At 42.1% G+C, this 23,075-nt stretch overlaps 2 protein-coding genes across 5 annotated transcripts; one reads left to right on the top strand and one right to left on the bottom strand.

Annotated features, from left to right (window-relative positions):
* Positions 1 to 1,664: 1,664 nt before the first annotated feature.
* Positions 1,665 to 20,185, bottom strand: SKA3 (spindle and kinetochore associated complex subunit 3). Of its 2 annotated transcripts, none has more exons than XM_061628566.1 (10): positions 19,970 to 20,185; positions 16,301 to 16,456; positions 14,710 to 14,774; positions 10,821 to 10,986; positions 8,383 to 8,728; positions 7,748 to 7,833; positions 5,720 to 5,895; positions 5,317 to 5,541; positions 5,077 to 5,195; positions 1,665 to 2,801 (listed from the first exon to the last, which is right to left on the bottom strand). In XM_061628566.1, the coding sequence occupies exons 2-10, from the start codon at positions 16,401 to 16,403 to the stop codon at positions 2,729 to 2,731; spliced, it is 1,359 nt and encodes a 452-aa protein (XP_061484550.1). In that variant the 5' UTR covers positions 16,404 to 16,456; positions 19,970 to 20,185; the 3' UTR covers positions 1,665 to 2,728. The 2 variants fall into 2 exon arrangements, with proteins under 2 accessions (XP_061484550.1, XP_061484551.1); XM_061628567.1 differs by having other exon boundaries at positions 1,665 to 2,851; positions 19,970 to 20,183.
* MRPL57 (mitochondrial ribosomal protein L57) lies at positions 20,181 to 22,646 on the top strand. 3 transcript variants are annotated; one of them, XM_061628570.1, is made up of 2 exons: positions 20,181 to 20,287; positions 22,235 to 22,646. In XM_061628570.1, exon 2 carries the CDS (start codon positions 22,237 to 22,239, stop codon positions 22,549 to 22,551), a length of 315 nt encoding a protein of 104 aa, XP_061484554.1. In that variant the 5' UTR covers positions 20,181 to 20,287; positions 22,235 to 22,236; the 3' UTR covers positions 22,552 to 22,646. The 3 variants fall into 3 exon arrangements, with proteins under 3 accessions (XP_061484554.1, XP_061484553.1, XP_061484555.1); XM_061628569.1 differs by lacking the exon at positions 20,181 to 20,287 and adding an exon at positions 20,313 to 20,400; XM_061628571.1 differs by lacking the exon at positions 20,181 to 20,287 and adding an exon at positions 20,875 to 20,899.
* The last annotated feature ends 429 nt before the right edge of the window (positions 22,647 to 23,075 follow it).

Here is a 23,075-nt window from a genome sequence, read left to right as displayed (position 1 = left end):
ACCATATATTCTAATAAAATTATAACAAAATTCTCAGCAGCAGAATATAAGGCAATGATCAGCACCTGCTAAAGTAGCAAATTGAAAGCTTACTGAACTGTTTTAGATGCTCAATCAAAAGCTGGTCAAGAGGTAGCCTGGCATGTAGTCACAGGGAGGCTAGATTAAAAATCTCAACAGAGAAGGCTGGTTATGGAGATTCAGCAGCTAAAGACAGATTGGAATGCAAAATTTGGCTGGTGGGTGGCTCTTAGTTCTGCATCCTTCTCTGCCTCTTTTAGGCTGTGCCCTTTCAAATTAATCGTCACTACAAGTAGATAGTTTTACCATCTGTACTGGATCCAATCCAATGCACCCATCTCTAAAAGGAGTCTGGTTACAGCTCTATATAGGATACTCTTCTGTCTCCTTTTTCAAATCAGAAGGCATAATGCAGATCAGTGATTCATGTAGAAACATGGGGAGGATGGGCCGTTCTGACTCTAGGCCTCACCAACTTTTTCTGAGCAGATAAACTGTTGTGGGGACTGCACACCATGCAACAATTTCTAGCTAGAATGCTTCATTTAAACCCAATTTCAGGCTTTGTCAGGGAAAGGAAACCACATTGGCAACTCCTGCTCTTGAAAAATAGGCAGGTTTGCACGGGGGGGAATCAATATCTTGGCTCTTTATGGCACACACCAATCCAAAGGTAAACAAGCCTAAAGAGCAGGGAGGCAGAGTTGGCCACGTAATGATTTTTCTAGTTCCCATAATTTTTTTTTTATGCTGGCAAGCAGAATTCAAACATATTTGATTAATGTAGTCTTAATGTACATTAGGACATGTACAACTGTTCACCTCTCCCTGTGGCCTCTGGCCATTCCCTGCAAAATCTCTCGTAGAATTGAAGAAGGGTAGGGGAAGAGAAGATGCAAGCATTCATATCTTGTTTCAAGTTGGATGATAAAGGTATTCCTTATTGAACAGAAAGGCTGCCAATGCATGCAGATGCAAGACAGACCACAGTTATGGAAGAAATTGTTTCAAAAAGAGTTGCTTGAAAAACAAAACACGATGGTAGCTCCAGAAAGCTCAAGTGAAATGGAAGTGTCCCACCCTCCATATCACACTTAGGGAACAGTCCTTAAAATAGTTGGTGAACTACAGTAGGGCCCCGCTTATACGGCAGGTTAGGGACCAGCCCCCCCGGTAAAGCGGAACCCATTGACTATAATGGGTGGCATCACGCAAAAATGCTGCAAAAGCGCAAAATCGGCTTTAAAATGGGGAATTTCCTCTAATTGAAAGCTGCTGCATCAGCAGAATGCCAGAAAACGGAACACCGTAAAGCAGAGCCCTACTGTATATGATTTTATTCACGGTCATGTGGCATGAAGACCTGACACTGTCTCCAATACAGGACAAAGTAGTTGAAAACCCACATTTGGCACAATAAAACACTATCATAGTTCCTTGATTAGACAGTTTGCTTCAAGAATCCAAACTATTTTTAGGTCAACTTCTTATTTGATTTATATCCCTTCCTTCCACCAGGAGCCCAGGGCTTTTAACGGCATAGCTTCCACAAGGCAGTTTACATGACAAATTGCCCATTAAAACACACAAAACAACATTTATTACAAACAATTCATTCTTCAGTAAGCACCAGGAAAGAGATATTCCTTTTATTTTTTTATTTATTTATCCATTCACTGTTTGTATCCAACAGGCATAAATATATGCTGTGTACAAAACAGAAAACCAATATAGAATAAATCAATACAGGGAACATAAAATGCACCATATTGATAACAACAGAACATGGGTCATCCATCAGAAATCTGGCTAGAGGAATCAAGTTTTAAGATGGCACCTAAAAGACATTATGGATAGTGCCAGGCTAATCGCAGTAGGCAAAGAGTTCTGTAATCTCTACATCACCACACTGAATGCACTTTCTAACATGACATTGAAATGAGATGGCAGTCGTGCCTCAGTCAGGCAGGGGTATAAAAGGTGAGGCAAGCCTCGTCCCTGAGAGAACACCAAGGATTTAAGATTTTGCAGATCTCCCTTTCCACAGCTGTTCTTCCAACAATGGAGAGGGCAAAAAGGAAGCATTCTGGCTGAGGCATTGGACTTACAATCTCCTCTCCCCCATATGCCCCCTCAAATAAGCCTAGTTGCTGAGATAGCAATGCCATTTGGATTATGTTTGCTCTATTGAAGGAATAGATTCATTAAATTAGTTACAATGCTATATGCAAAACAATTACTTTTCAACAAGTCTAAAATCAGGGCACCAGTCCATCTACTGTAGTTTCCACCCATTCTTCCCCATTTTGGGTATACATGATTTGCTTGGAGATGTCCTTCGCATAAAGGTGCAATTCCCTAACCAGATCCCAACAAAGTTAATGACAAGCAATAGGTTTCCACAATTGCTTCCTTAAAAAGTGAAGGTTTCCTGCAAGGCTCAGAAGTGTTTAGTACAGATTATCTACTGAAGAAAAACCATGTTCAGAGCCTATGTTACATAATGGATGTTACCCAAAGACATGAACAAAGGAAACAACCTGTAAATTTTCCTAAGTTAGGAAAATGACAATGATTTGAGATAATAATACCACACGTATGTCAGCTGATAGCTTAATGCTTGGTCTGAAGCACTTACATGAAATGCAGCCGTGTATATTCTCATTTAGAAGAGAACACAGTTTCAGTTGAACCAGGTGCCACATTGTTAGAAACAAATAGTTGTCATGTCCAGGTAGTTTCCCATGTAGTTTTCTAGGCCTTTCGAAATATGGCAGCCTCTACAAAAGCCAGGAAACGGACTTCATGTTTAGTTCAATCAAGATACTTTCTGCAAATGTAATAGTCAAAGAAGCAGCAAAGCAGTTATTTATCATCTTGGCACCATCTTCATGTGACATCAGAAATAAACCCATTTGTACTCATTTTTGTAACTTGACTGTAAAAGACAGCCATTGATTTTAAAATATGTTTAAAGATTCACTCTTCCAAACAACTGCTAAGTCTGGATCTGTAAATACTTTACATCCCTTCTTTAAGCCCTGTTCAACCTTGCCTTCGAGAAATCTGTGTCAATATCAAAGCAACAGGCTAATCTGCAGAGAGATATTTTCAGTTGGTACTGTCCCACATTTCCCCCCATTCTCCCTTCTCCAAGGAGAACTTCGGAGAGTTTTAGTTGCCTTATCCAAAAAAAAAATTAAAAAAAAATTGTACAGATAGAAAGGGTTCAGAAAAATTATCAAAGTGACGGAGCAACTCCCTATGAGGAAAGGTTACAACATTTAGGGCATTTTAGTTTAGAGAAAAGGTGAGTAAGGCATGATAGAGGTGTATAAAATTACGCAAGGTATGGAGAAAATGGATAGAGAAAAGTTTCCTTCTCATAACACTAGAACTCAAGAGCATTCAATGAAGCTGCATGTTGGAAGATTCAGGACAGACAAAAGAAAGTTCTTCTTCACACCAAGCATGGAATTCACTCCCACAAGAGGCAGTGATGGCTGTGATGCTTCCTTCCCTGGCTCTCCCTGTCAGGTTCCTACCTGCTCGTGGTTACTGCCTGTCTCTAGGCACCACCAGGGACTCCACCAGTCCGGACCGCACTCTCTTATGGTTTACCTATCCGCTCTAGCACAGATCTCAACAGATCCCCCTGCTAGGCAACCACCAGTAACATCCCAATACTAGTATTCCCAGAGACTCTGAATACTGGTATTGTTATTCTCTTCACCGCTGCCACCATTTGTTACAGTTCCCCTTCAGCCTTGGTCATTACCTTACCCTCCCTTCTGGTCTGTGAAACCCCAGCCAAGGATCAGGCCTTTGGTAAACCAAATTAAGTATTTATTACAGATAACAAAGCTAACAAGATTAACAAGATTTCTTCTTAAGGCACATAAGCATATGGTTTTACTCAATACTAATCCGAACTCCACCTCCCTCCTTCTTCACTCTCTCCTGGCAAACAACTCTCTCAAACCCCACCAAGCAATCCACTCTTTCTCTTCTCCCCCCAGATTCCACAATTCACCACCTCACATTCACCCAGATTTACCTGTCATCCTTTCATTTATATTGTCAGCCATTTTAAACATTCAGCCAATCATCAAGCATTCTATTGCCCATTCACTCCCCCTCCTCTTTCACTACTTACCATGTATACTCTAAACAACCAGCACTTACCATATATACACTAATATATAGGAACATCACAATGGCCACCAACCTGGATAGCCTTAAAAGATGAGAAAAATTCATGGAAGGCTATCAATGACTACTAGCCACAGTGGCTATGTTCTGTCTCCACTGTCAGAGGTGGTACGCCTCTGAATGCCACTTGCTAGGAATAGTGCTGTTGTGCTCAGGTCCTGCTTTTGGGGTTCCTGTAGGCATCTAGTTGGCCACTCTCAGAAGAGGATGCTGGACTACATGGGCGATTGGACGGATCCAGCAGGCTCTTTTTATGTTAACTACACATTAAATCATAAAACTTCCAAATGATGTTGGCCATAGCTTCTAATCCGTACAGTTTCTAAGAACTGTGACTGGTGGCAGGAGAGTTGCAAGATACAGCAGGGCACCACTTTACGGCGCTTTGCTTTACGGTGCTTTGCTAATACAGCGGTCTCAATTAGACACAATTAGACTAAAGCCCCACTCATATGGCGCTTGTTCCGCTTTTACGGCGGTTTTCGGGCATTGCGCGCCATTCTATTCAGTGAGTTCCGCTTTACAGTGGTTTTCGCTTTACAGCAGGGGTCCGGAACGTAACCCGCCGTAGGAGTAGGGCCCTACTGTAGCTTGCCTTCATTGATGCCATATGGTGGAGTGCATACAGCAAGACACAAATATAATTAGGGACACTGTTCTTTGGGCACCATGTCACAAATCTACCTAACTCCAGGCCTCTGCAAAAGACAGTGAATGCCTCATTTGCCCTCACTTAAAGTGGGCCAGTCTTAAGGTATCTAGCACAGTATTACTTCCACTGGGTGCCTGGAAGAGCCAATCATAAAAAGGTGAGGGAAATACAGTGTCGTGCTCAAATCTCACCTGTTTTCCTTGTTTTTATTGTTCCCAATACCGAGAACAGGCTGTGTAGCAATTCCTTCATAACTCCCCTTTTCCAGTGATCTGGATGCTTCTATGTTTGGATTGTACTTTGACAAAATCTAAAATATAAAATAAATTAAGTAGATAACGTTAGAAAAGTGTGGACGTTTCTAAGAAAAAGCTTTTGCTAACAAAAATGTGGTATTCAGTACTAGCTGCAGGAAAGTTTAAATATTTAACCTGAAAAATTTGTTTTGGAATCACAGTTATTTCAGGAGGAGGAGGAGGACTACCGAACAGGTTACTGTAATCTGATATTGCTGGAGGAGAAGGTTCTTCAAGACAATCCAGTACTACTGAAGAAGGTTCAACACACTTCGGATACTTGTCTGAATACAGGACAGGTGCAACAGCATCTTCTACAAGACCTTTATTATTTGGCACCACTTTAGTGACACACATTTGCTAAAACAAAAACAAAACACAACAATGTTGAAATAGCAAACTACAATGCCTATACTTTAAAAAAGATCTAGTTAAGATAGCATTTGGAGATCTTCACTGTTAAAGGCTTTTGTACAGCTTGGTGCAGAAGTCCCATTAAAGAGCCATTTAATTTACCAGAACATTGCTCAATGCTTACTTTAGGTTCTGTTTTCAGAGGCTGTGCATCTGGTAGCGAGGCTTCTGTCATATGGTTAGACGCATCCAATTTATTACTCTCTGGGGATTTAGCTAAGATGGTGTCCTTTCTGCAGGGGATTTTCAAGCCAGGTGTGCAGAATTGAGGTGCAGCAGGTGAAGCCATATAATCATAATCTGAAAACACAGTATTTGACTGGTGGTTTCATACAGATAGTGAATCTGAGAATTCATTTAAGCATAAGGGGATTGATCAAAATGCGGAATCGAGAACCATATTTCTATGAATGAAGAGTTCTCAATGGATCCAGAGCTTTAAATTGGAACACACTGGAAACTTCTATCACTTATGATTGCAAGTCCAACTGTTTTTTGTCTAACTGCACAGCAAAATTCAGCATGCCTCTGATCAGCTACATTTATATTCAGGTAATGAAGTTCGATTGCCAGACATACCTTTTCCCAAATTCCAAGACTCCTTATAGGGACAACATTTCATCACTATATCAGTTTGTGCCTGCTTCAGTAGCTTTTGGCCCATTTCCAGGCCCAATTCAAAGTGTTGGATATGATCCTAGGCCAGGGATAACCAACATGGTGCCCTGTCTAAGCCATACCACAAAAAGGACCACCTCCTCTCCAAGATCAGCTAGGGAGGCCCTGCCTACTTGCTCCACCACTATCTTAGATCGTAAGAAGAGCCTGGTGGATCAGGCATTGGGGCAGCTAGTACAATAGTAGCCAACTAGGTGCTACACGCAGGACCTGAGCGCAACGCCACTCTCCTCCAGTTTCCAGCAGCCAGTATTCAGATGCATACTGCCTCTGAAGTACAGGTGCTGGTGGTGGTGCCTCTGCTGTGGCTCTCCCTGTTGAGGGGGATCCACCTATTCCACTCCCCAAAGATATCCAAAATATTCAGATACCTTTTTCATTCCAGCAACCATTGGGTGTGATGGATAGGCAATTATTTTGTTATGCTCCTGGTTGTAAATTGGAGTTCTGTCTATTAGATTTTATCTCAGCTTTTGTTGTGTTTGTTCAAGTTTTTTGATGCTGTCTTTATGAAACTGTTGTGAGCTGCCTATCTACATTTGTCTATAGACAGAAAGGCAGATTGTAAATGCTTTAAAGAGTTGGGGGGGAGGACAAACTGGTGCAGAACAGCTGGAACCTGTATACAGATAGCTCTATATTTAGCCACATGAAATATTAATAAATTTTCTAATTTCTAAATGGATGTCTAGTACTTCTCAGTTACTGTTGCCTTGTACTAATTGGTCAAAATGCTGGAAGAACGAGATTTGCTTCGGCTGCAGCCCTAAACACACTTTCTAGGGCATAAGCCCCATTAGACAACATGAGACCAACTTCTGAGGTAACATGCATAGGATCTTACTGTTAGTGAGCAGTTGGGTAGAATTCTACTGCCCACACACTTTTCTTTGTATCTCTGCAAGTAAAAGGGCTAGAGGATCCTCCACCTGCCCACTTCTTTTTAATGCAAAGTGAGGGAGGGACCCTGGAAGGAGGCCAGGACTCTACAGGCACCCTTTGGGTAACCCTTCTCTTTCCTTACATTTAGAGCCCACCTTTCTTGCAAGGTGGCATACATGTGGTTCCCAGGAGATCTCCCATGTGACCCAGACCTGCTTAGCTTCATAAGAACAGCCCTGCTGGATCAGCCAGTGGCCCATCTGGTCTAGAATGCTGTTCTCACAGCAGCCAGCCAGATGCCCATGGGAAGCCCACAAGCAGGACCTGAGTGCAAAGAGCACCCTTCCAACTTGCGGTTTCCTGCAAGCGGTATTTGGAACTTCTGTCTAAGGAGGCAGAGCGTAGCCATCATGGCTAATAGCTATCAATAGCTTTTTCCTCCACAAGGAAAAACAACCTTCGGCTAGGTTATGGCCTCATGTGCCTTCAGACTCTGCCCTGGAATCTCTTCAGAGTTATAAAGCTAAGGCATTTGAATTCATTTTATGAACCATTCCTCCTGAAAGATAAAATATCATAGTTCACAACTTACCACAAAACTTGTTTTTTTGCTTAGGTGTGGCCAGATTCTTGTTTGAGACCAATTCCACTGCTGATCCGCTTGATTTATTAGCTTGCCTAAGGAAGAGAGAAAACTATTGTCACATCATGTGAAAGAGTGCCTACCTCTAGAAATGAAGGAATACTATGTTTATGTTCCCAAAGCCCTATGCATTGAATACTGTGGTAACCTTTGGCTAGAGAATTTGTCTACATTGTCAGTTTGTGAAAAGAAGGTTCATGTGCACAGATCTATCTTTTTTTCATCAGCTTCCTCCTTCTTTCAGTAACTGTAATGGGCAGAAGGGAACAAACTTAAGCACAAGTACCTGCAACTAAAATAAACACATTCTTCCCATTTACCCCCTCTCCATTTCCCTCCCATTCCTCTGTTGTCTACACTATGTTGAATTGTAGACACGCCCTCCTGGAACTTTACAAAGTACATAAACTCTAAATGATTATGCCATCAGAGGTTCACAGCAAGTCTCACCCTTCCTCCCCCTAAATATCTGTACGTGTAGCATTTGCAGATCCACCAGCTGATCACTTCACCACATGGTGCAGTCATACCAAGAACCCAGATTGCTCATTTCTTTTGCAGAAGTTCCAAAGGACGGTACTCACCTAGCATTTTTGGCATTAAGTAGGAAGATAGTCTGGTCTTCCATTAAAATTGTGGTTTCATCAATCAAACACAGATCACGCCCATGGATATGAAAGTGTTCTGCCTTGGGCGATAAACACTTAGAATCACTCACTCTCTGGTCTTCCTTCTGCAGAAATGTGGGCTGAATATGTATTGTGCCCGAAGTAGTTGGAAGAGCATATTTTGAAAGTCCAAAATCTGAAAGCTGTGGAATATGATGCGGACTATGATAGGCAGATGATTTTTCGGGTAAATCAAGGTTTTGGGGCTCCTCTTCAGTAGACATAGTAGATGCAGGGTTGATTTCAGCTTCAGCCTGTGTTGCTTCATTAAGATGGAAATTTGCTCAGTCTCAAAAATAGCAAACTTGAAAAAAAAAACTGAATCGCTCACGACCAATGTCATATTCCTGATCTCCTAATCAGAGGAGATCAGGAAAATGACACAGGCTTTTGTGGTTCCTTTCGCTATGCAACTTCCATCTTTCTGTCCCTACTAAGACTTGCTTTAACCATGGTATAGTGTAATGTCTGTATTGACATTAGCTATGGTTAATGTTTATCAGATACCCTTGCAGCCATGTTTTACAATGCCAGTTCAAATTCTGGTCCAAACTCTCCTTATAAGAGAAATTATATGGGGAATTCTGGTTACCATTAACCATGGTTAGCACTGAGAGAGATATAGGCGCCATTTAAAGCACTATCATACCACTTTAAACAACCATGGCTGTTCCCAAGGAATCCTGGGAATAAGAAAATAAGAAGAGCCTGCTGGATCAGGCCAGTGGTCCATCTAGTCCAGTATCCTCTTCTCAGTGGCCAGCCAGATGCCTATGGGAAGCCTGCAAGCAGGACCTGAGCGCCAAGAGCAGTCTTCCCTCCTGCAGCTTCCAGCAACATGTTTTCAGAAGGATACTGCTTCTGGGAAGTGTGTTAAGGGTGCTGAAAATTGTTAAGAGACCCCTATTCTCCTCACAGTTCCCAGAGTTACTGTGTACAGTTCTGGTCGCCTCATCTCAAAACGGATATTAGAGTTGGAGAAGGTTCAGAGGAGGGCAACCAGAATGATCAAGGGGATGGAGCGACTCCCTTACGAGGAAAGGTTGCAGCATTTGGGGCTTTTTAGTTTAGAGAAAAGGCGGGTCAGAGGAGACATGATAGAAGTGTATAAAATTATGCATGGCATTGAGAAAGTGGATAGAGAAAAGTTCTTCTCCCTCTCTCATAATACTAGAACTCGTGGACATTCAAAGAAGCTGAATGTTGGAAGATTCAGGACAGACAAAAGGAAGTACTTCTTTACTCAGTGCATAGTTAAACTATGGAATTTGCTCCCACAAGATGCAGTAATGGCCACCAGCTTGGATGGCTTTAAAAGAAGATTAGACAAATTCATGGAGGACAGGGCTATCAATGGCTACTAGCCGTGATGGCTGTGCTCTGCCACCCTAGTCAGAGGCAGTATGCTTCTGAAAACCAGTTGCCGGAAGCCTCAGGAGGGGAGAGTGTTCTTGCACTCGGGTCCTGCTTGCGGGCTTCCCCCAGGCACCTGGTTGGCCACTGTGAGAACAGGATGCTGGACTAGATGGGCCACTGGCCTGATCCAGTAGGCTCTTCTTATGTTCTTATGAGTTTTCAAGGAAAAAGGACTGAAGCCACTCTGGGAACTGTCGCTCTGCAAGGGGAACAGGGATCTCCTAAGAATTCTCAGCACCAAACAACAAAATACAGTTCCCTGGATTCTTTGAGGGAAGCCATGACTGTTTAATATGGTATGATACTGCTTTAAATGTATAGTGTAGATAGGGCCATACTGTTTAACCATGGTATAGTACAGGGGTGGATAACCTCCACCCTCCAGGCCAATCATGGCCCCCAAGGGGTCCAATTTGGCCTGAGGCCACTTCCCCCAAATCACAGCCATCTGCTGATGTCACTAGTGAAGACAGATGTTTGAAGGTGTGCTTCCAATCCTCCCATCAGCTGATGAGCAGATCAGAACGCACCTTCAATCCCCAGAGATCTGAAGGAGAAGCATGGGGGGTGGGAGTGTTTGAAGGGTCACTCCCATCCAGCCACTGGCTGATAGGTTAAACAGAGCATGCCTTCAATCCCATCCCCCATGCCAGGGAAGGGGGTGCATTTGAAGGCAAGCTCCCACCCTGGGCAGATCTTATATACATGTAACAATTACAAAAGTGGTTAGAACTTTTCATTCAAACAACTCCAAGCACATCCTACCCTAGAATCCAACAACAGCAGCACAACTCTAGAGTGAAATAAAGGATGTAGCAAGAGATAGCAATTTTCAAACTGAAAGCTTTGTGTGTGTTCTTTAAAAACACCTAATATTTTCTGTAGTTCAGAAATGCACATACAAGGATAAGTGAAACGTGGAAAGTATTTAAAGTTACCTGCATCTTTGCCAGCAATTTGTTTGTAACCATATTTCTGGAACAAGTCTCTTATTTTCTCAAGATCTGTTGAATTTCTTTTCATCAGAATTTTACTAGCCTTTATGAAATCGTATGTAGCATCTCTTTCTGAAGAACTCTTACAAAGAGTATTATCAGCATCACTCTTGAATTAAAAAAAAGTTCATTTTTAGCCAACACTGAACAGTCAGTATAGCTTAGCAAGCTGTACAGCTGGCTGAGGACAAAGTTAGTTTTTATTACTGCCAACATAAAAGCAGCAAGAAAAGCTCTTACAAAACAAAAAAACCTTAAGAGTACTTTTTGTTCCTCTACAAGTCTAAAATATTAAGTTTATTTTCCTCCACTCCTTGGGAGGATTAGAGCCAACAGTATAGATTTCTGATGGATTATTTGGTGGAAGTTTAATAGAGATATTTAAACTTTCCTACATTTTTATGGTCATATCTGACCCAAAGGAAAAAAAGAATCTAATGTTTCCACTGTAATGTGATCTACTTCATAAATGCATATGAGTAAAAGATGACAAAAGATGTGCTGTAAGGTTGATTGGGCATGAATAAACATCATAACCGTGCCTACTGTGGCAGTGAGGACAGCCCACTTCTCTACCTCTATTGCATCCTCAAGTAGCTGTCCAGTGCAGCTTTTCTGTATTGTCAGGGGTCTGTTGACATCAACTTCAGGAAATGGAGTTTTAGACCCTTAGGAGGCCCACTGCGAATTGTTTGCAAGGAACTTTGAGTGTAAAGTTGCTTGCCTCTGTAGCAGTCTTGATGCCCCATTCTCATCTACTGTAGTCCCCAATGAGGTGTCCAGTGCAATGTTTGCTGCAACTTCTTGGGAATGGTTTCAGCTGATCTGGCCTGATGATGTAGACAAGGTGCTTGCAATGATGCAGCTAGCAAGGTGTCCTCTCGACCCTTGCCCTTTTTGGTTTATTAAAGCTTGCTGAGGGGGGTTGACCGAGTAGATCCAGGGTGTGGTTAACATAACATTGAGGGAGGAAGTGGTTCCAGCCGCCCTGAAAGAGGCGGTGACCCTACCGCTCCTGAAAAAGCCCAGCCTGGACGCATTGGTCTGTGACAATTACCAACCGGTTGCAAATACCCGCCCTGATGGATGACCTTTATTGGGAGAAGACAGGGGGAGTGCTGAGGGAGAAACCCCCCTAAGCACCCTGGCCCCCAAAATAATTTGGGGCCTAGATGTAGAAAAATTGGATTTCTTTCCCCTTATTCACACACACAGCAGGCATTGAAAGCAAACCCTGTGTGTAGGGAAAAGCAGAGAGGTCAAACTCACCTTGCTGCGAATTCCTGAGCTTCACTTCGTGCCAAGAAATGGCTAAAACCGTGACCGAAGACCATTAATTTAGTATTGTTAAGCCATCCCTTAGTTAATATGCTTTACTATTAGATCTTGGAAATTGGGTTTCAGATTTTCTATTAAAAAAGCAAAAGGCTGAAATCTTTATAATGGAAAATCTAAGTAGACAGAAATTTTAGCTTGATATTGATTTTATAATGGCATGATGTGTATAATTCTATTTCATAAAATTAATTGTGTTTTTGAGGTGAGAGGTATTCTGGGGTGGGCTGTTTTTCTGTATCTCTCTGTGTTTGATGAAGAGTGGCTAAGCTCAGATTTACCCTTTTCGTTTTCTGTGATCCCTAATATTTTAATATTTTGTGGCTTTCAGTTATAGTATGGTGATATAAAATTAATCTTTCTCTATAGCAGTATAGCAATGAGTGGAATATTCACATAGACTTTCCAGTCACTTTAAGAGGAACCAAAATTGGCCTCACATCATGGTATTGTCTAAAGGAACATGCCGTTATGTCCTATGGATTTTCCTTGACCAGCTTGGCTGATCAGAAAACCATGATGGGAATGAACGCATAGTACAAAATCATCAGTAATTACAACAGTAGAATGGTGAGATCTGAAAAAGGGAACAGTTTGACATTAATCTGAGAAAGATAACTACACAATGGAGATGGGAGGTATGAATATACATGTATTCATTTTAATAAAGTTATCTGGTTGGTTGGAAATATTTCAAGAGGGAAGAGCTGTTATGTCACAGAGGGAAGAACTTGGGGGGATTGGTAAAATGATTGTCACATGCTGAAATTGTACTTTATAAAAGGAGCTTGCACAGTGCCTCAGTGCAGTCCCTCCTAGGTTTATGGGGGACTGACCTTGCATATGCTTGTTTTTTTTTTAATAAAGGCCTACCTTTTTGCTTTAAGCTTGTGTCAGAGATTATTATTTAAGGGACCCCCAGCAAAAGATCCCAAAGAGAAGAAGAATTCTCCAACAGTGCAACCCTGTTACTCTTACTTGATCTCTCACTGACCATGGTATCTTTCTGGGCCAATTTGATAAGATGGTATTGGAGGCACTGTTTTACAGTGGTTCCGATCCTATCTCCAAGGTCGTTCTCAGAGAATAGCATTGGGTGACTGTCTTTCGGCTCCATGGCAGTTGCGCTGTGGGGTGCTGCAAGGTACCATCTTGTCCCCTATATTGTTTAACATCTATATGAAGCCCTTGGGAGCGGTCATCAAGAGATTTGGGGCGAGGTGTCAGCAAGCCCTGGACCGCTGCCTGGACTCGGTGGTGGGCTGGATGAGGGCCAATAAACTGAGTCTGAATCCTAGCAAAACGGAGGCCCTGTGGGTTGGTGGTTCAGTAGTTCAGATAATTGTTCAGTTGCCTGCTTTGGATGGGGTTGCACTCCCTCTGAAAGAGCAGGTCCGTAGTCTGGGGGTGCTCCTGGATCCATCTTTGTTGCTAGAGGCCCAGGTGACCTCCGTGGCTAGGAGTGCCTTTTACCAGCTTCAGCTAGTAAGACAGCTGCGGCTGTTTCTGGACCGGGATAGTCTGACCACTGTTGTCCACACACTTGTAACCTCTAGGCTCAATTACTGTAATGCTGTCTATGCTGGGCTGCCCTTGAGGTTGGTCTGGAAGCTGCAGCTGGTGCAAAATGCAGCAGCGAGACTGTTCACTGGGGCAGGGTATCGCCAACATGTCACTCCACTGCTGAAAGAATTGCACTGGCTGCCTATTTGCTACCGAGCCAAGTTCAAGGTTCTAGTCTTGGTGTACAAAGTCTTACACAGCTTGGGACCAGGATACCTGAAAGACCGCCTTATCCCTTATATACCCAGTCGATCACTGCGCTCTGCAGGTGAGGGCCTCCTGCAGATACCATCTTATTAGGAGGTCCGTTCTGCACAACATAGGAAATGGACCTTTAGTGTAGTGGCACTTACCCTGTGGAATTCCCTTCCCTTAAATATTAGACAGGCGCCATCTCTGTTATCTTTTCGGCGCCTATTGAAGACCCTCTTTCAACAAACCTTTTAAGTTGAGACCTTATCCCAGTCTGCATCTGTGTTGGAATTGCTTTTTAATATGCTTTTTAATTTTTTAAAAAACAATATGTTTTTAACTTTTAAAAAGATGTCTTGAAAGCTTTTAAAATGTTTTTAAAGGTGTTTTAATGTATTTTAAAGTCTGTTTTTATGATGTTTTAAAGAGTTTTAGTGCTTTTGTTTGCTGCCCTGGGCTCCTGCTGGGAGGAAGGGCAGGATATAAATCAAATAGTAAATAAATAAAATAAAACACCCATTTTTATAACACTGCCATGCTATCTTACTTTATCATTTTCATGCTCACACATATCCGTTTACCTCAAAATTCTGCAATGCTGATTCTAGCTCCTTTCTTGGAGTGTAAGTGAATTAAAACCTGGCATGCCCAATACATAATCAGTTAAAATACAGAAATAAAATACAAATAAGCCCTTTTTTAAAAAGGGGGTGATGGAAGAGAAGGAGTAAAACAGATGTACCTTTAGCATCCTAACTTCAGAGTACAGTTCATGTAAGTACCTCATTGGTGAATCATCTTCAAATTCTTCAAGACATGTTTTAACGAAAAAGGGGTTTAGAAAGAAAACACAAATCAGTACCTTTCAGATGTGCTATAGCACATTACATCCTTAAAGCCAAGAATACCTTAAGTTTATCAGTGGCTAGATGGGACACTGTTCAGAAGCCCCCATGTGCTTCCAAAATGAAGGGCAAAATAAAAGTATAAAAAATAGGGCACCACCATTCTTATATATAAAACACAAGTAGCCATGGTGCAGATGTAGTCCTTAATTAACCATGGTTTGTCCTAATAACTCTTGTTAAACCCTAGATGAACAATGACATCATGGTTATGTTTCCTGAGCTGAGCCCTGCCTTTGGAAAGATATACAGAAAAGACCTTGTTGTTTCCTTGAACACAGAGAAGCAAGAAACTGCCTTAAGTGCAGTTGGCTCACTGCAGATGTAATACAACAATGGTTTGCAAAATCCACTTCGAGCTATGCCTTCACATCTTGGTTTGCTGGCAATTATTAACTATGGCTTACTGTTATTCAGATGTAACACTTGCCCATGATTTGTTCACTCACAGATCATACACAGATGTAACTAAGAATAAAGAAACATGAACCAAGTCAAAGGCTCCATCCAGAGAAAGTTCAGTGCAACAAACTTAAGTCCCATTGATCCCTTAAGAGTTGTGCAATTAACTACTTCTGGATCAGGGCCAGAATCTATTCACTCAGTGACCTATTTTGCAAGTGGTTATTGTGTGTACTGTTGCAGGACAGCAAACACAGCCATTGAAGGTTACAAAATTATACTGATTCCAGAAAAACCTACCGATGAGTAGTATCTGATAATTACCTGACTACTAGGATCAGTACATGGTTATGTAAAACTATATAATCATCTATTGACTTGTCTTCTATAAAACCTGGCTGTGCTGATAGATGTCTTGCACTGATGTTAGCTAATCCTTAACAGCCTGAACATTTACAGTGGCTTCCCCAGGAACAGATGGGACAGAGTAGCCCTGCCTAGTTTGAACTGCAGAGTAAGGAGAGGTCACTACTTCTTCCTAAGAGTCCACACACAGCAGGAGGTAGAAAGCAAAACATGATACTCTAAACACATCCTAACAGCCCCTTTCCATGCTTTTACTTCAGTGCTGGACAGCATAACTAGCGGGGCCGACAATGAAAAGTGGGGTCATAACTCAGTGGTAGGGCATGTGATTTACTAGGCTCCAATTCTTAGCATCTCCTGGTAGTGCTGAAAAATACTCCTGTCTGAAACACAGAAAACTGCTTCCAGCAAGTATAGGCAATACATAGAGCTTTGCATGCTCTTGTCTTTCTCCTCAAGGCCCTCTCCATGCTAATTCACCCTGGGAAGACAGTCATATGGTCACACTGGAGACTGCTGAAGTATCCTACAGGTCTTGTGAGCACTGAAGTAGCACACATCCCAATCTCAGAATCATTAACTGTCACAACATACCTCCCAAGACAAATAGTACTTGGCACATGCCTCATAATGGATGGTTTCGTTTCTTGGCTCTCTTACCTGTGCCATCACTCTGAAAAATGTGCTTGAACTGCTCAGCCTGTTTCTCCAGAGTGACTGCTAAGGTCCTCAGTTTATTGAAGAAGTTTCTGGTCACATCCATAGTGGAGAAAAATCCTAGATAAAGCCACAGCGTTTTGTTGCTATTGGCGTAATCTGCAGAAAGAATACAGAGTAATTTTCAATAAACATAGAACGCACATCATAATTTTTTCTTTTTAAAGTTGAACAGCTCAGACAAGCGGGTCTTTCTGCTTTGCAAAAATCTTTGCTAGCAATCAGTTTAATCCCTTCAATAACCCAGTAAATAAATCTACACAGGATTAGGTGGCACATGTGCATATGCTGCATATCTCTATATATTGGACATCTAGGCTGTGCTTCTATAATGGGGATGCTGCCTTTTCCCAGCACTGGATAAACCATATTTTATATCCAGAAAATGACCCGGCATCATTATTATGATTGCTATGCAGAATGCAGCTGTGTCAGACACGCCATCGAATACAGTATTGCCTCTCATCATTAGTTACCACCAATTAGAGACCTGGAAACAAAACAGAAAATTTAAAAAAACAAACCCATTTTTTCCAGGCTTTCACATTTCTACCACTGATACAACACCACATCAGCCTAAAAAATCTGTGACTTTTCAATTTATAAGAAATGTCACAAAAAAGTGTCAGAGTTTTTTGGTGAGTGTGTTATGTCCCTGATCAACAACGATATTTTTGTATTCAAGTCTAACTGAAATTCCCTTCCCTTTGAAAAAAAGTTCAAAAAAATACTGCAATTTTATGAGAAGCTATCACCCCAATTATTCAAAGCGCATCATGCTCAGAAAACAGATCAGTTGTAGCTACAGCTCATTAGTGTGCTTCACATTTCAGGCTTTCATATACCTTTTATGCTATATATGAATGTTATCATCAGGGAATAAAACATGGAAGAGTCATCAGATGTACATTGTAGCTAATGTAAGTTGTATATTCACACTACATACTAATTTGTGAGCCTCAGGGCAGGGATTGTGCATTTTATCTATGCAGAGATGATTTAAGCAAACACTCATGTATGACACTTCCCCGCAATTCCACTAAAAACTCCCATGTCCACTGAACTCAATAGGATTTTCATTTGAGTAGGCATGTACAGGCCTACACTGCAAGGTTCCACTTTGTTGATAAAGCCCTAAACAGCTCAGGATCAAGTTGTCTTAGAGACTGCCTGACCGCTATATCCCCACTCAGGCCCTGTACTCAGCTGACTAGGTGTTACTGGCAGTACCATGCATTCAGCATACAGTTACCAACAAGGCCTTCAGTGTGGTTGCACCAGCATCATGGAATTCTGGAAACTCTGTCCCCATAGTGATTTTCAGGCACCTACTATGCTGTGCTTTAGATGGCTTCTCCAGTTGAATTGTTTTAGCTTACAGTTGATATACTCTAGAATTAAGGTTGTTATTATGATTTCTAATTTTGTTTTGTGATTGATGTTATCTTATATTTTTATATACTCTTGTTCACCACTAAGATATTATTAAGCAGTTTATAAATTCTTAAATAAAACAAAAATACATGCTGGATCAAGCCAAGGTCTTTCCAACCTGCTAGGGTCAGCTACATGTTTGGGAAGTTCCCAAACAGCCTATGAAGATTATTTTCCCTATTTGTCATCATCATACATCTGGTACTGAGATATACCGGTCTGGATTCAACAAAGTAGACCCACAGAAATTAACGAACCTAAGTTGGTCACATGTATCAACTTCGATGCAAGCAGAGCTAGCACCAAATACCACCCACTATCTCTGAACATTATTATTATTTTATTATTAAATTTATATAAACAAGTGTAAAATTATGCATATTGGAGCAAAAAATCTGAATTTCACATATACGCTCATGGGGTCTGAACTGGTGGTGACCAACCAGGAGAGAGACCTCGGGGTTGTAGTGGACAGCACGATGAAAATGTCGACCCAGTGTGCGGCAGCTGTGAAAAAGGCAAATTCCATGCTAGCGATAATTAGGAAAGGTATTGAAAATAAAACAGCCGATATCATAATGTCGTTGTATAAATCTATGGTGCGGCTGCATTTGGAATACTGTGTACAGTTCTGGTCGCCTCATCTCAAAAAGGATATTCTAGAGTTGGAAAAGGTTCAGAAGAGGGCAACCAGAATGATCAAGGGGATGGAGCGACTCCCTTACGAGGAAAGGTTGCAGCATTTGGGGCTTTTTAGTTTAGAGAAAAGGCGGGTCAGAGGAGACATGATAGAAGTGTATAAAATTATGCATGGCATTGAGAAAGTGGATAGAGAAAAGTTCTTCTCCCTCTCTCATAATACTAGAACTCGTGGACATTCTAAGAAGTTGAATGTTGGAAGATTCAGGACAGACAAAAGGAAGTACTTCTTTACTCAGTGCATAGTTAAACTATGGAATTTGCTCCCACAAGACGCAGTAATGGCCACCAGCTTGGATGGCTTTAAAAGAAGATTAGACAAATTCATGGAGGACAGGGCTATCAATGGCTACTAGCCATGATGGCTGTGCTCTGCCACCCTAGTCAGAGGCAGCATGCTTCTGAAAACCAGTTGCCAGAAGCCTCAGGAGGGGAGAGTGTTCTTGCACTCGGGTCCTGCTTGCGGGCTTCCCCCAGGCACCTGGTTGGCCACTGTGAGAACAGGATGCTGGACTAGATGGGCCACTGGCCTGATCCAGCAGGCTCTTCTTATGTTCTTATATCCCACCCTTCCTCCCAGTAGAAACAAGATGTTTCTATTTAACTATCATGATATAAAAAACTGTCATAATCATCATCACATTTTAAGAATCATTTTGCATGCTACTGCTGTTTTGATGTTAATTGTTTTTGCTGCATTTAAATCTTGGAATTTTAATGTTGTGCATTTCTTGCATCCCATCTTGGGAAGGCATATACCTAAAAGGCAGGTTAAAAATCCGTTATAAATAAATGAATACATAATAAGTCTTAACAACCAGCATTTATCTAATCCTTATCTGACACTAGACATTTATTCCACTTTAAACAGTCATGGCTTTCCTCAAGGAATCCTGGGAATCATAGTTTGTAAAGGGTGGTGAAAGCTGTGAGAAGACTATTGTTTCCCTCACAGAGCTACAATTCTGACTTTTCTAGGAAGACAAAATGACTGTTAAACCACTCTGACAAGCTGTAGCTCTGTGATGAGAAAAGGAGTCTCCTAACAATTCTCAGCACGCTTCACAAACTACACTTCCCATGATACTTTGGGGGAAGCTATTACTGTTTAAGGTGGAATAATAGCGGAATAAATGTCTGGTGTGAATGGAGCCTCTTCTCTGTCCTCTCCATATTTGTTCTAAAAAACTGAAAGGTGTAGCAGCCAAAAGGAGGTTTACAGCAGAGCTTGGAAAAGTTACTTTTTTGAACTACAACTCCCATCAGCCCAATCCAGTGGCTATGCTGGCTGGGGCTGATGGGAGTTGTAGTTCAAAAAAGTAACTTTTCCAAGCTCTGGTTTACACTACCGCTCACATGTTTAACCCTTCAGAGCCAAGAGTAACAAAAAAAACCACCCAGCCTCCGCAAACACGACCATTCGTTAACACGGACGATAATGGCTCCCGAACAAGCACTGAAATGGACGCAGGCACCCACCAAGGAAAGCAGCCCTTCTGAAGCCCCGCTCCCGTTACCGACAAGGGGGAGCTCCTCACGTCTCTTCTCGCGCTCCCCTGCAGCAACTACCACTTTGCTCTCACAGCCTCCGCGCCTCGAGGTTTGAATCTCGACGCACAGAGAAAAGCGATTGGCCACTCCGAAGGGAGCCCGCCCAGCTGTTTTGTCATTGCTCCTCCATGAACTTTGGGGGTTTTAACTCTCGCGAGAGTGAAGGTTTACGGCAGCAAGTTAAGCACGGACGAGTTTTTTGAGCCCCGCCATTTTATCCTGTCCCGGCTGACCGACTGGTGCTCGGTGAGTTCGGAAGGAGCAGGAAAGGGGTTTGTGGGATCTGAGAGGATGGTTAAATGAAGGGGACGTTGAGGTCCCTTTCTCCCTGAAGAGCTGCGGCTCTGTAATGTTTAAAGGTGGGAAAAACGCGGGCACCGCCGGCAGGGATTTGGTTGCAGCATCTCCCCGCCAAACCGGCACTGCCACCGGGGCTGTCGGGGCAGGAGGCAGCTGGTTTCAGTCTTACGTCGTTTACATTCACCCTCCTACCTTTTTCTAGAATCTCTAAGGCCCACCATTGTGTTGTGCGGTGCATGCGTTTGCTTTTTGTTTGTTTGGGACAGTTATTCCTGGCCTGATCTCGAGGCGGCTTACTTACTTTATTTGAAATAGACAGTAAAATAAGCAAGAGTTACTAGGGCAGGGCAAAAGTGTGTATACAAGTTTCCCCTTAATTTTTAGATGTTCTGGTTGTCACGGTTGCAGTTGAATCTCCTGATTTGGAACATAACACCGTAAGAAGAGCCTGCTGGATTATTTATTTCTTACTTTTCTACCCCACGTTTCCTCCCAGGTGTTCAAGGTGGCGTACATAGTTTTCCCTCTCTCAATTTTTCCTCGCAACAGCCTTGTGAGGTAGGTTAGGCTAGAGACTGTGACTGGCCCAAGGTCAGTTAATGGCTGAGTAGGACTTTGAACCCTTGTCTCCGAAGTCTTAGTCCAACACTAACCATCACACCACACAGGCCAGTGGCTCATCTAGTTCAGCATCCTGTTCCACAGTGGCAAACCAGATGTATATGGGAAGGCCGCAACCAGGACCTGAGTGCAAGAGCACTCTCGCTTCCTGTAGTTTCCAGTAACAGGTATTCAAGAAGCATACTGTCCAACAGGGGGAGAACATAACCATCATAGCTAGGAGCCATTGATGAATTGCTCCTGAAGGAGTCAGATGTTAGCCCCTTACATGTCAGAATTTCTCTAAAGTAGGGGTGGGCAGACTTCAGGCTTGTCAGATCTTTGATTTTTTACTAGAGCCCCAGGATTTACCAATCAAAGTAATGCAAAAGACAAACATATAGAAATGCATGTTCTGAGGCTAGGAATTTGTTTCCACTATTTGAACTGAACTGAGTTCACAGTCCTTTCAAGCAAAAGGCCTCTCTTGGTTACCCTTCTTCATTTCAGCAGCCTAAGTTAGATGGGAAGTGTTATTCCAGCGAGACATCAGGATAGGGCATTCACTGTGGTAGCCCTATATTTTGGAACTACTTCCTTGTGAAGATACGTATGACCTTATCGTTGCTGGCCTTAAAAAAAAATCTGAAGAAACGTATTCAAGTTGCATTTTGCTGAATTGCACTGTGCTTGAAATATTTGGCTCCTGCTGGTTATATTTTGTTTGTTATTGCATGTGTTTTAGGGTCATGTAAGCCACCTTGTGAGGTGTGCCCTGAAAGGTGGGTTAAAAGGGGTTTAATTTATTAATAACACAGAATGATCAGTAATGGGGAAGGTGGTAATCCTTGGTGCAGGATGAGATAGGCTTTAACTGAATGCTGTTGGAAGATGTGTAGTCCTCTTTACATGAATTTGAGAATGTTCTCCATCCTCAAAGGGAGAACAGTTTCTCAGGAGCCATGTTTGTAGAGTCAACACAAACTTGGTTCTCATGGAAGTGGTAAGCCTGGATTTGGGCTATACTATTTCAGACTGTAGGTGTGGGCTGCATGACTGATGTTTTTGCATACAATAAAAAAAATCATATAAAACATATGTGTCAGGATGAAGGTAAGTTAAAGCTCTACTCTGAAATGCCTAGTTTTTTTTCTGGAGGGGATTTTTGTGTGGAAGAGCATTCAATTGTTGGTATTTCTCTTTGGGCTGTAGCTCCTAACTAAAGAATATTGATTTGTTGCATTTGATCAAATAATATTCAAGTAGTCAGTTAAACTCCTTTTATTCTTAAAGGTATGTTTCTGACCATAGCACTGCTTCGAAACAGAATTCCTGGAAGACAGTGGGTTGGTAAACACAGACGGCCAAGATTTGTTACCAATCTAATGAAACAGAATATGACCCGAAGGCTAGAAATTGAAGCTGAAAACGTATATTGGCTGAGCCAGCCATACCTGACAAAAGAGCAGGAGTATCGGCATAATGAGGAACGCAGACGTAGAGCATGGCAAGAATTAATAACCGCAGCAAAATCTAAGTTTCCAGAACACAAGTATGCTACAGAACATCTTAATCATCTTAATGTGACCAAGAAATGGACAGGCTCTTAAAAAACATACATTGGCATTCAGTTGGACTGCTTGCATCTCCTGATGGTGCCAACGATCATTTATGTGAGGCCTGTAAATAAATATATTGCTCTTCAGCTGTCAGTCTCTTATTGAGTGAATTTAATCAGGGCATATACTTTCTTACCAAGTTATGTGTTCCTTTTCTTCCAAAGCTTTGGTAATACTATTCTGCTTGGAAAGGGCCAACTTTTCTTCCCAGGCTGGGAAAGAAAAAAGCCTGTGTTACTATGCTAGCGGGGCTTGCAACAGAGGAGGCAGTTTGAAATGTAGTAGCTTATGGTCTGCTGCAACCCTCAATCCATTTGTTTCCAACCAAGTGTTATGCGTAGAGGGGTGGGGGGTGGGGAGAAAAGCAGTAATTAACCAAATGAAGCAAAATACCTCTTACTCTGGAACATTTGGTCATGATCAGAGGAGAAATGACCATGGATTTAATCCTACATAGAGTCCAGGACCTGGCATGACACCTAAGTGTTGTTGAACCTATTGGAAACATGGACTAC

Source organism: Rhineura floridana, chromosome 5, assembly GCF_030035675.1.
Source record: "Rhineura floridana isolate rRhiFlo1 chromosome 5, rRhiFlo1.hap2, whole genome shotgun sequence".
Classification (NCBI taxonomy): domain Eukaryota; kingdom Metazoa; phylum Chordata; class Lepidosauria; order Squamata; family Rhineuridae; genus Rhineura; species Rhineura floridana.
Note: the sequence above shows the minus strand (reverse complement) of the source record. Positions and strands in the feature narration are given on the sequence as shown.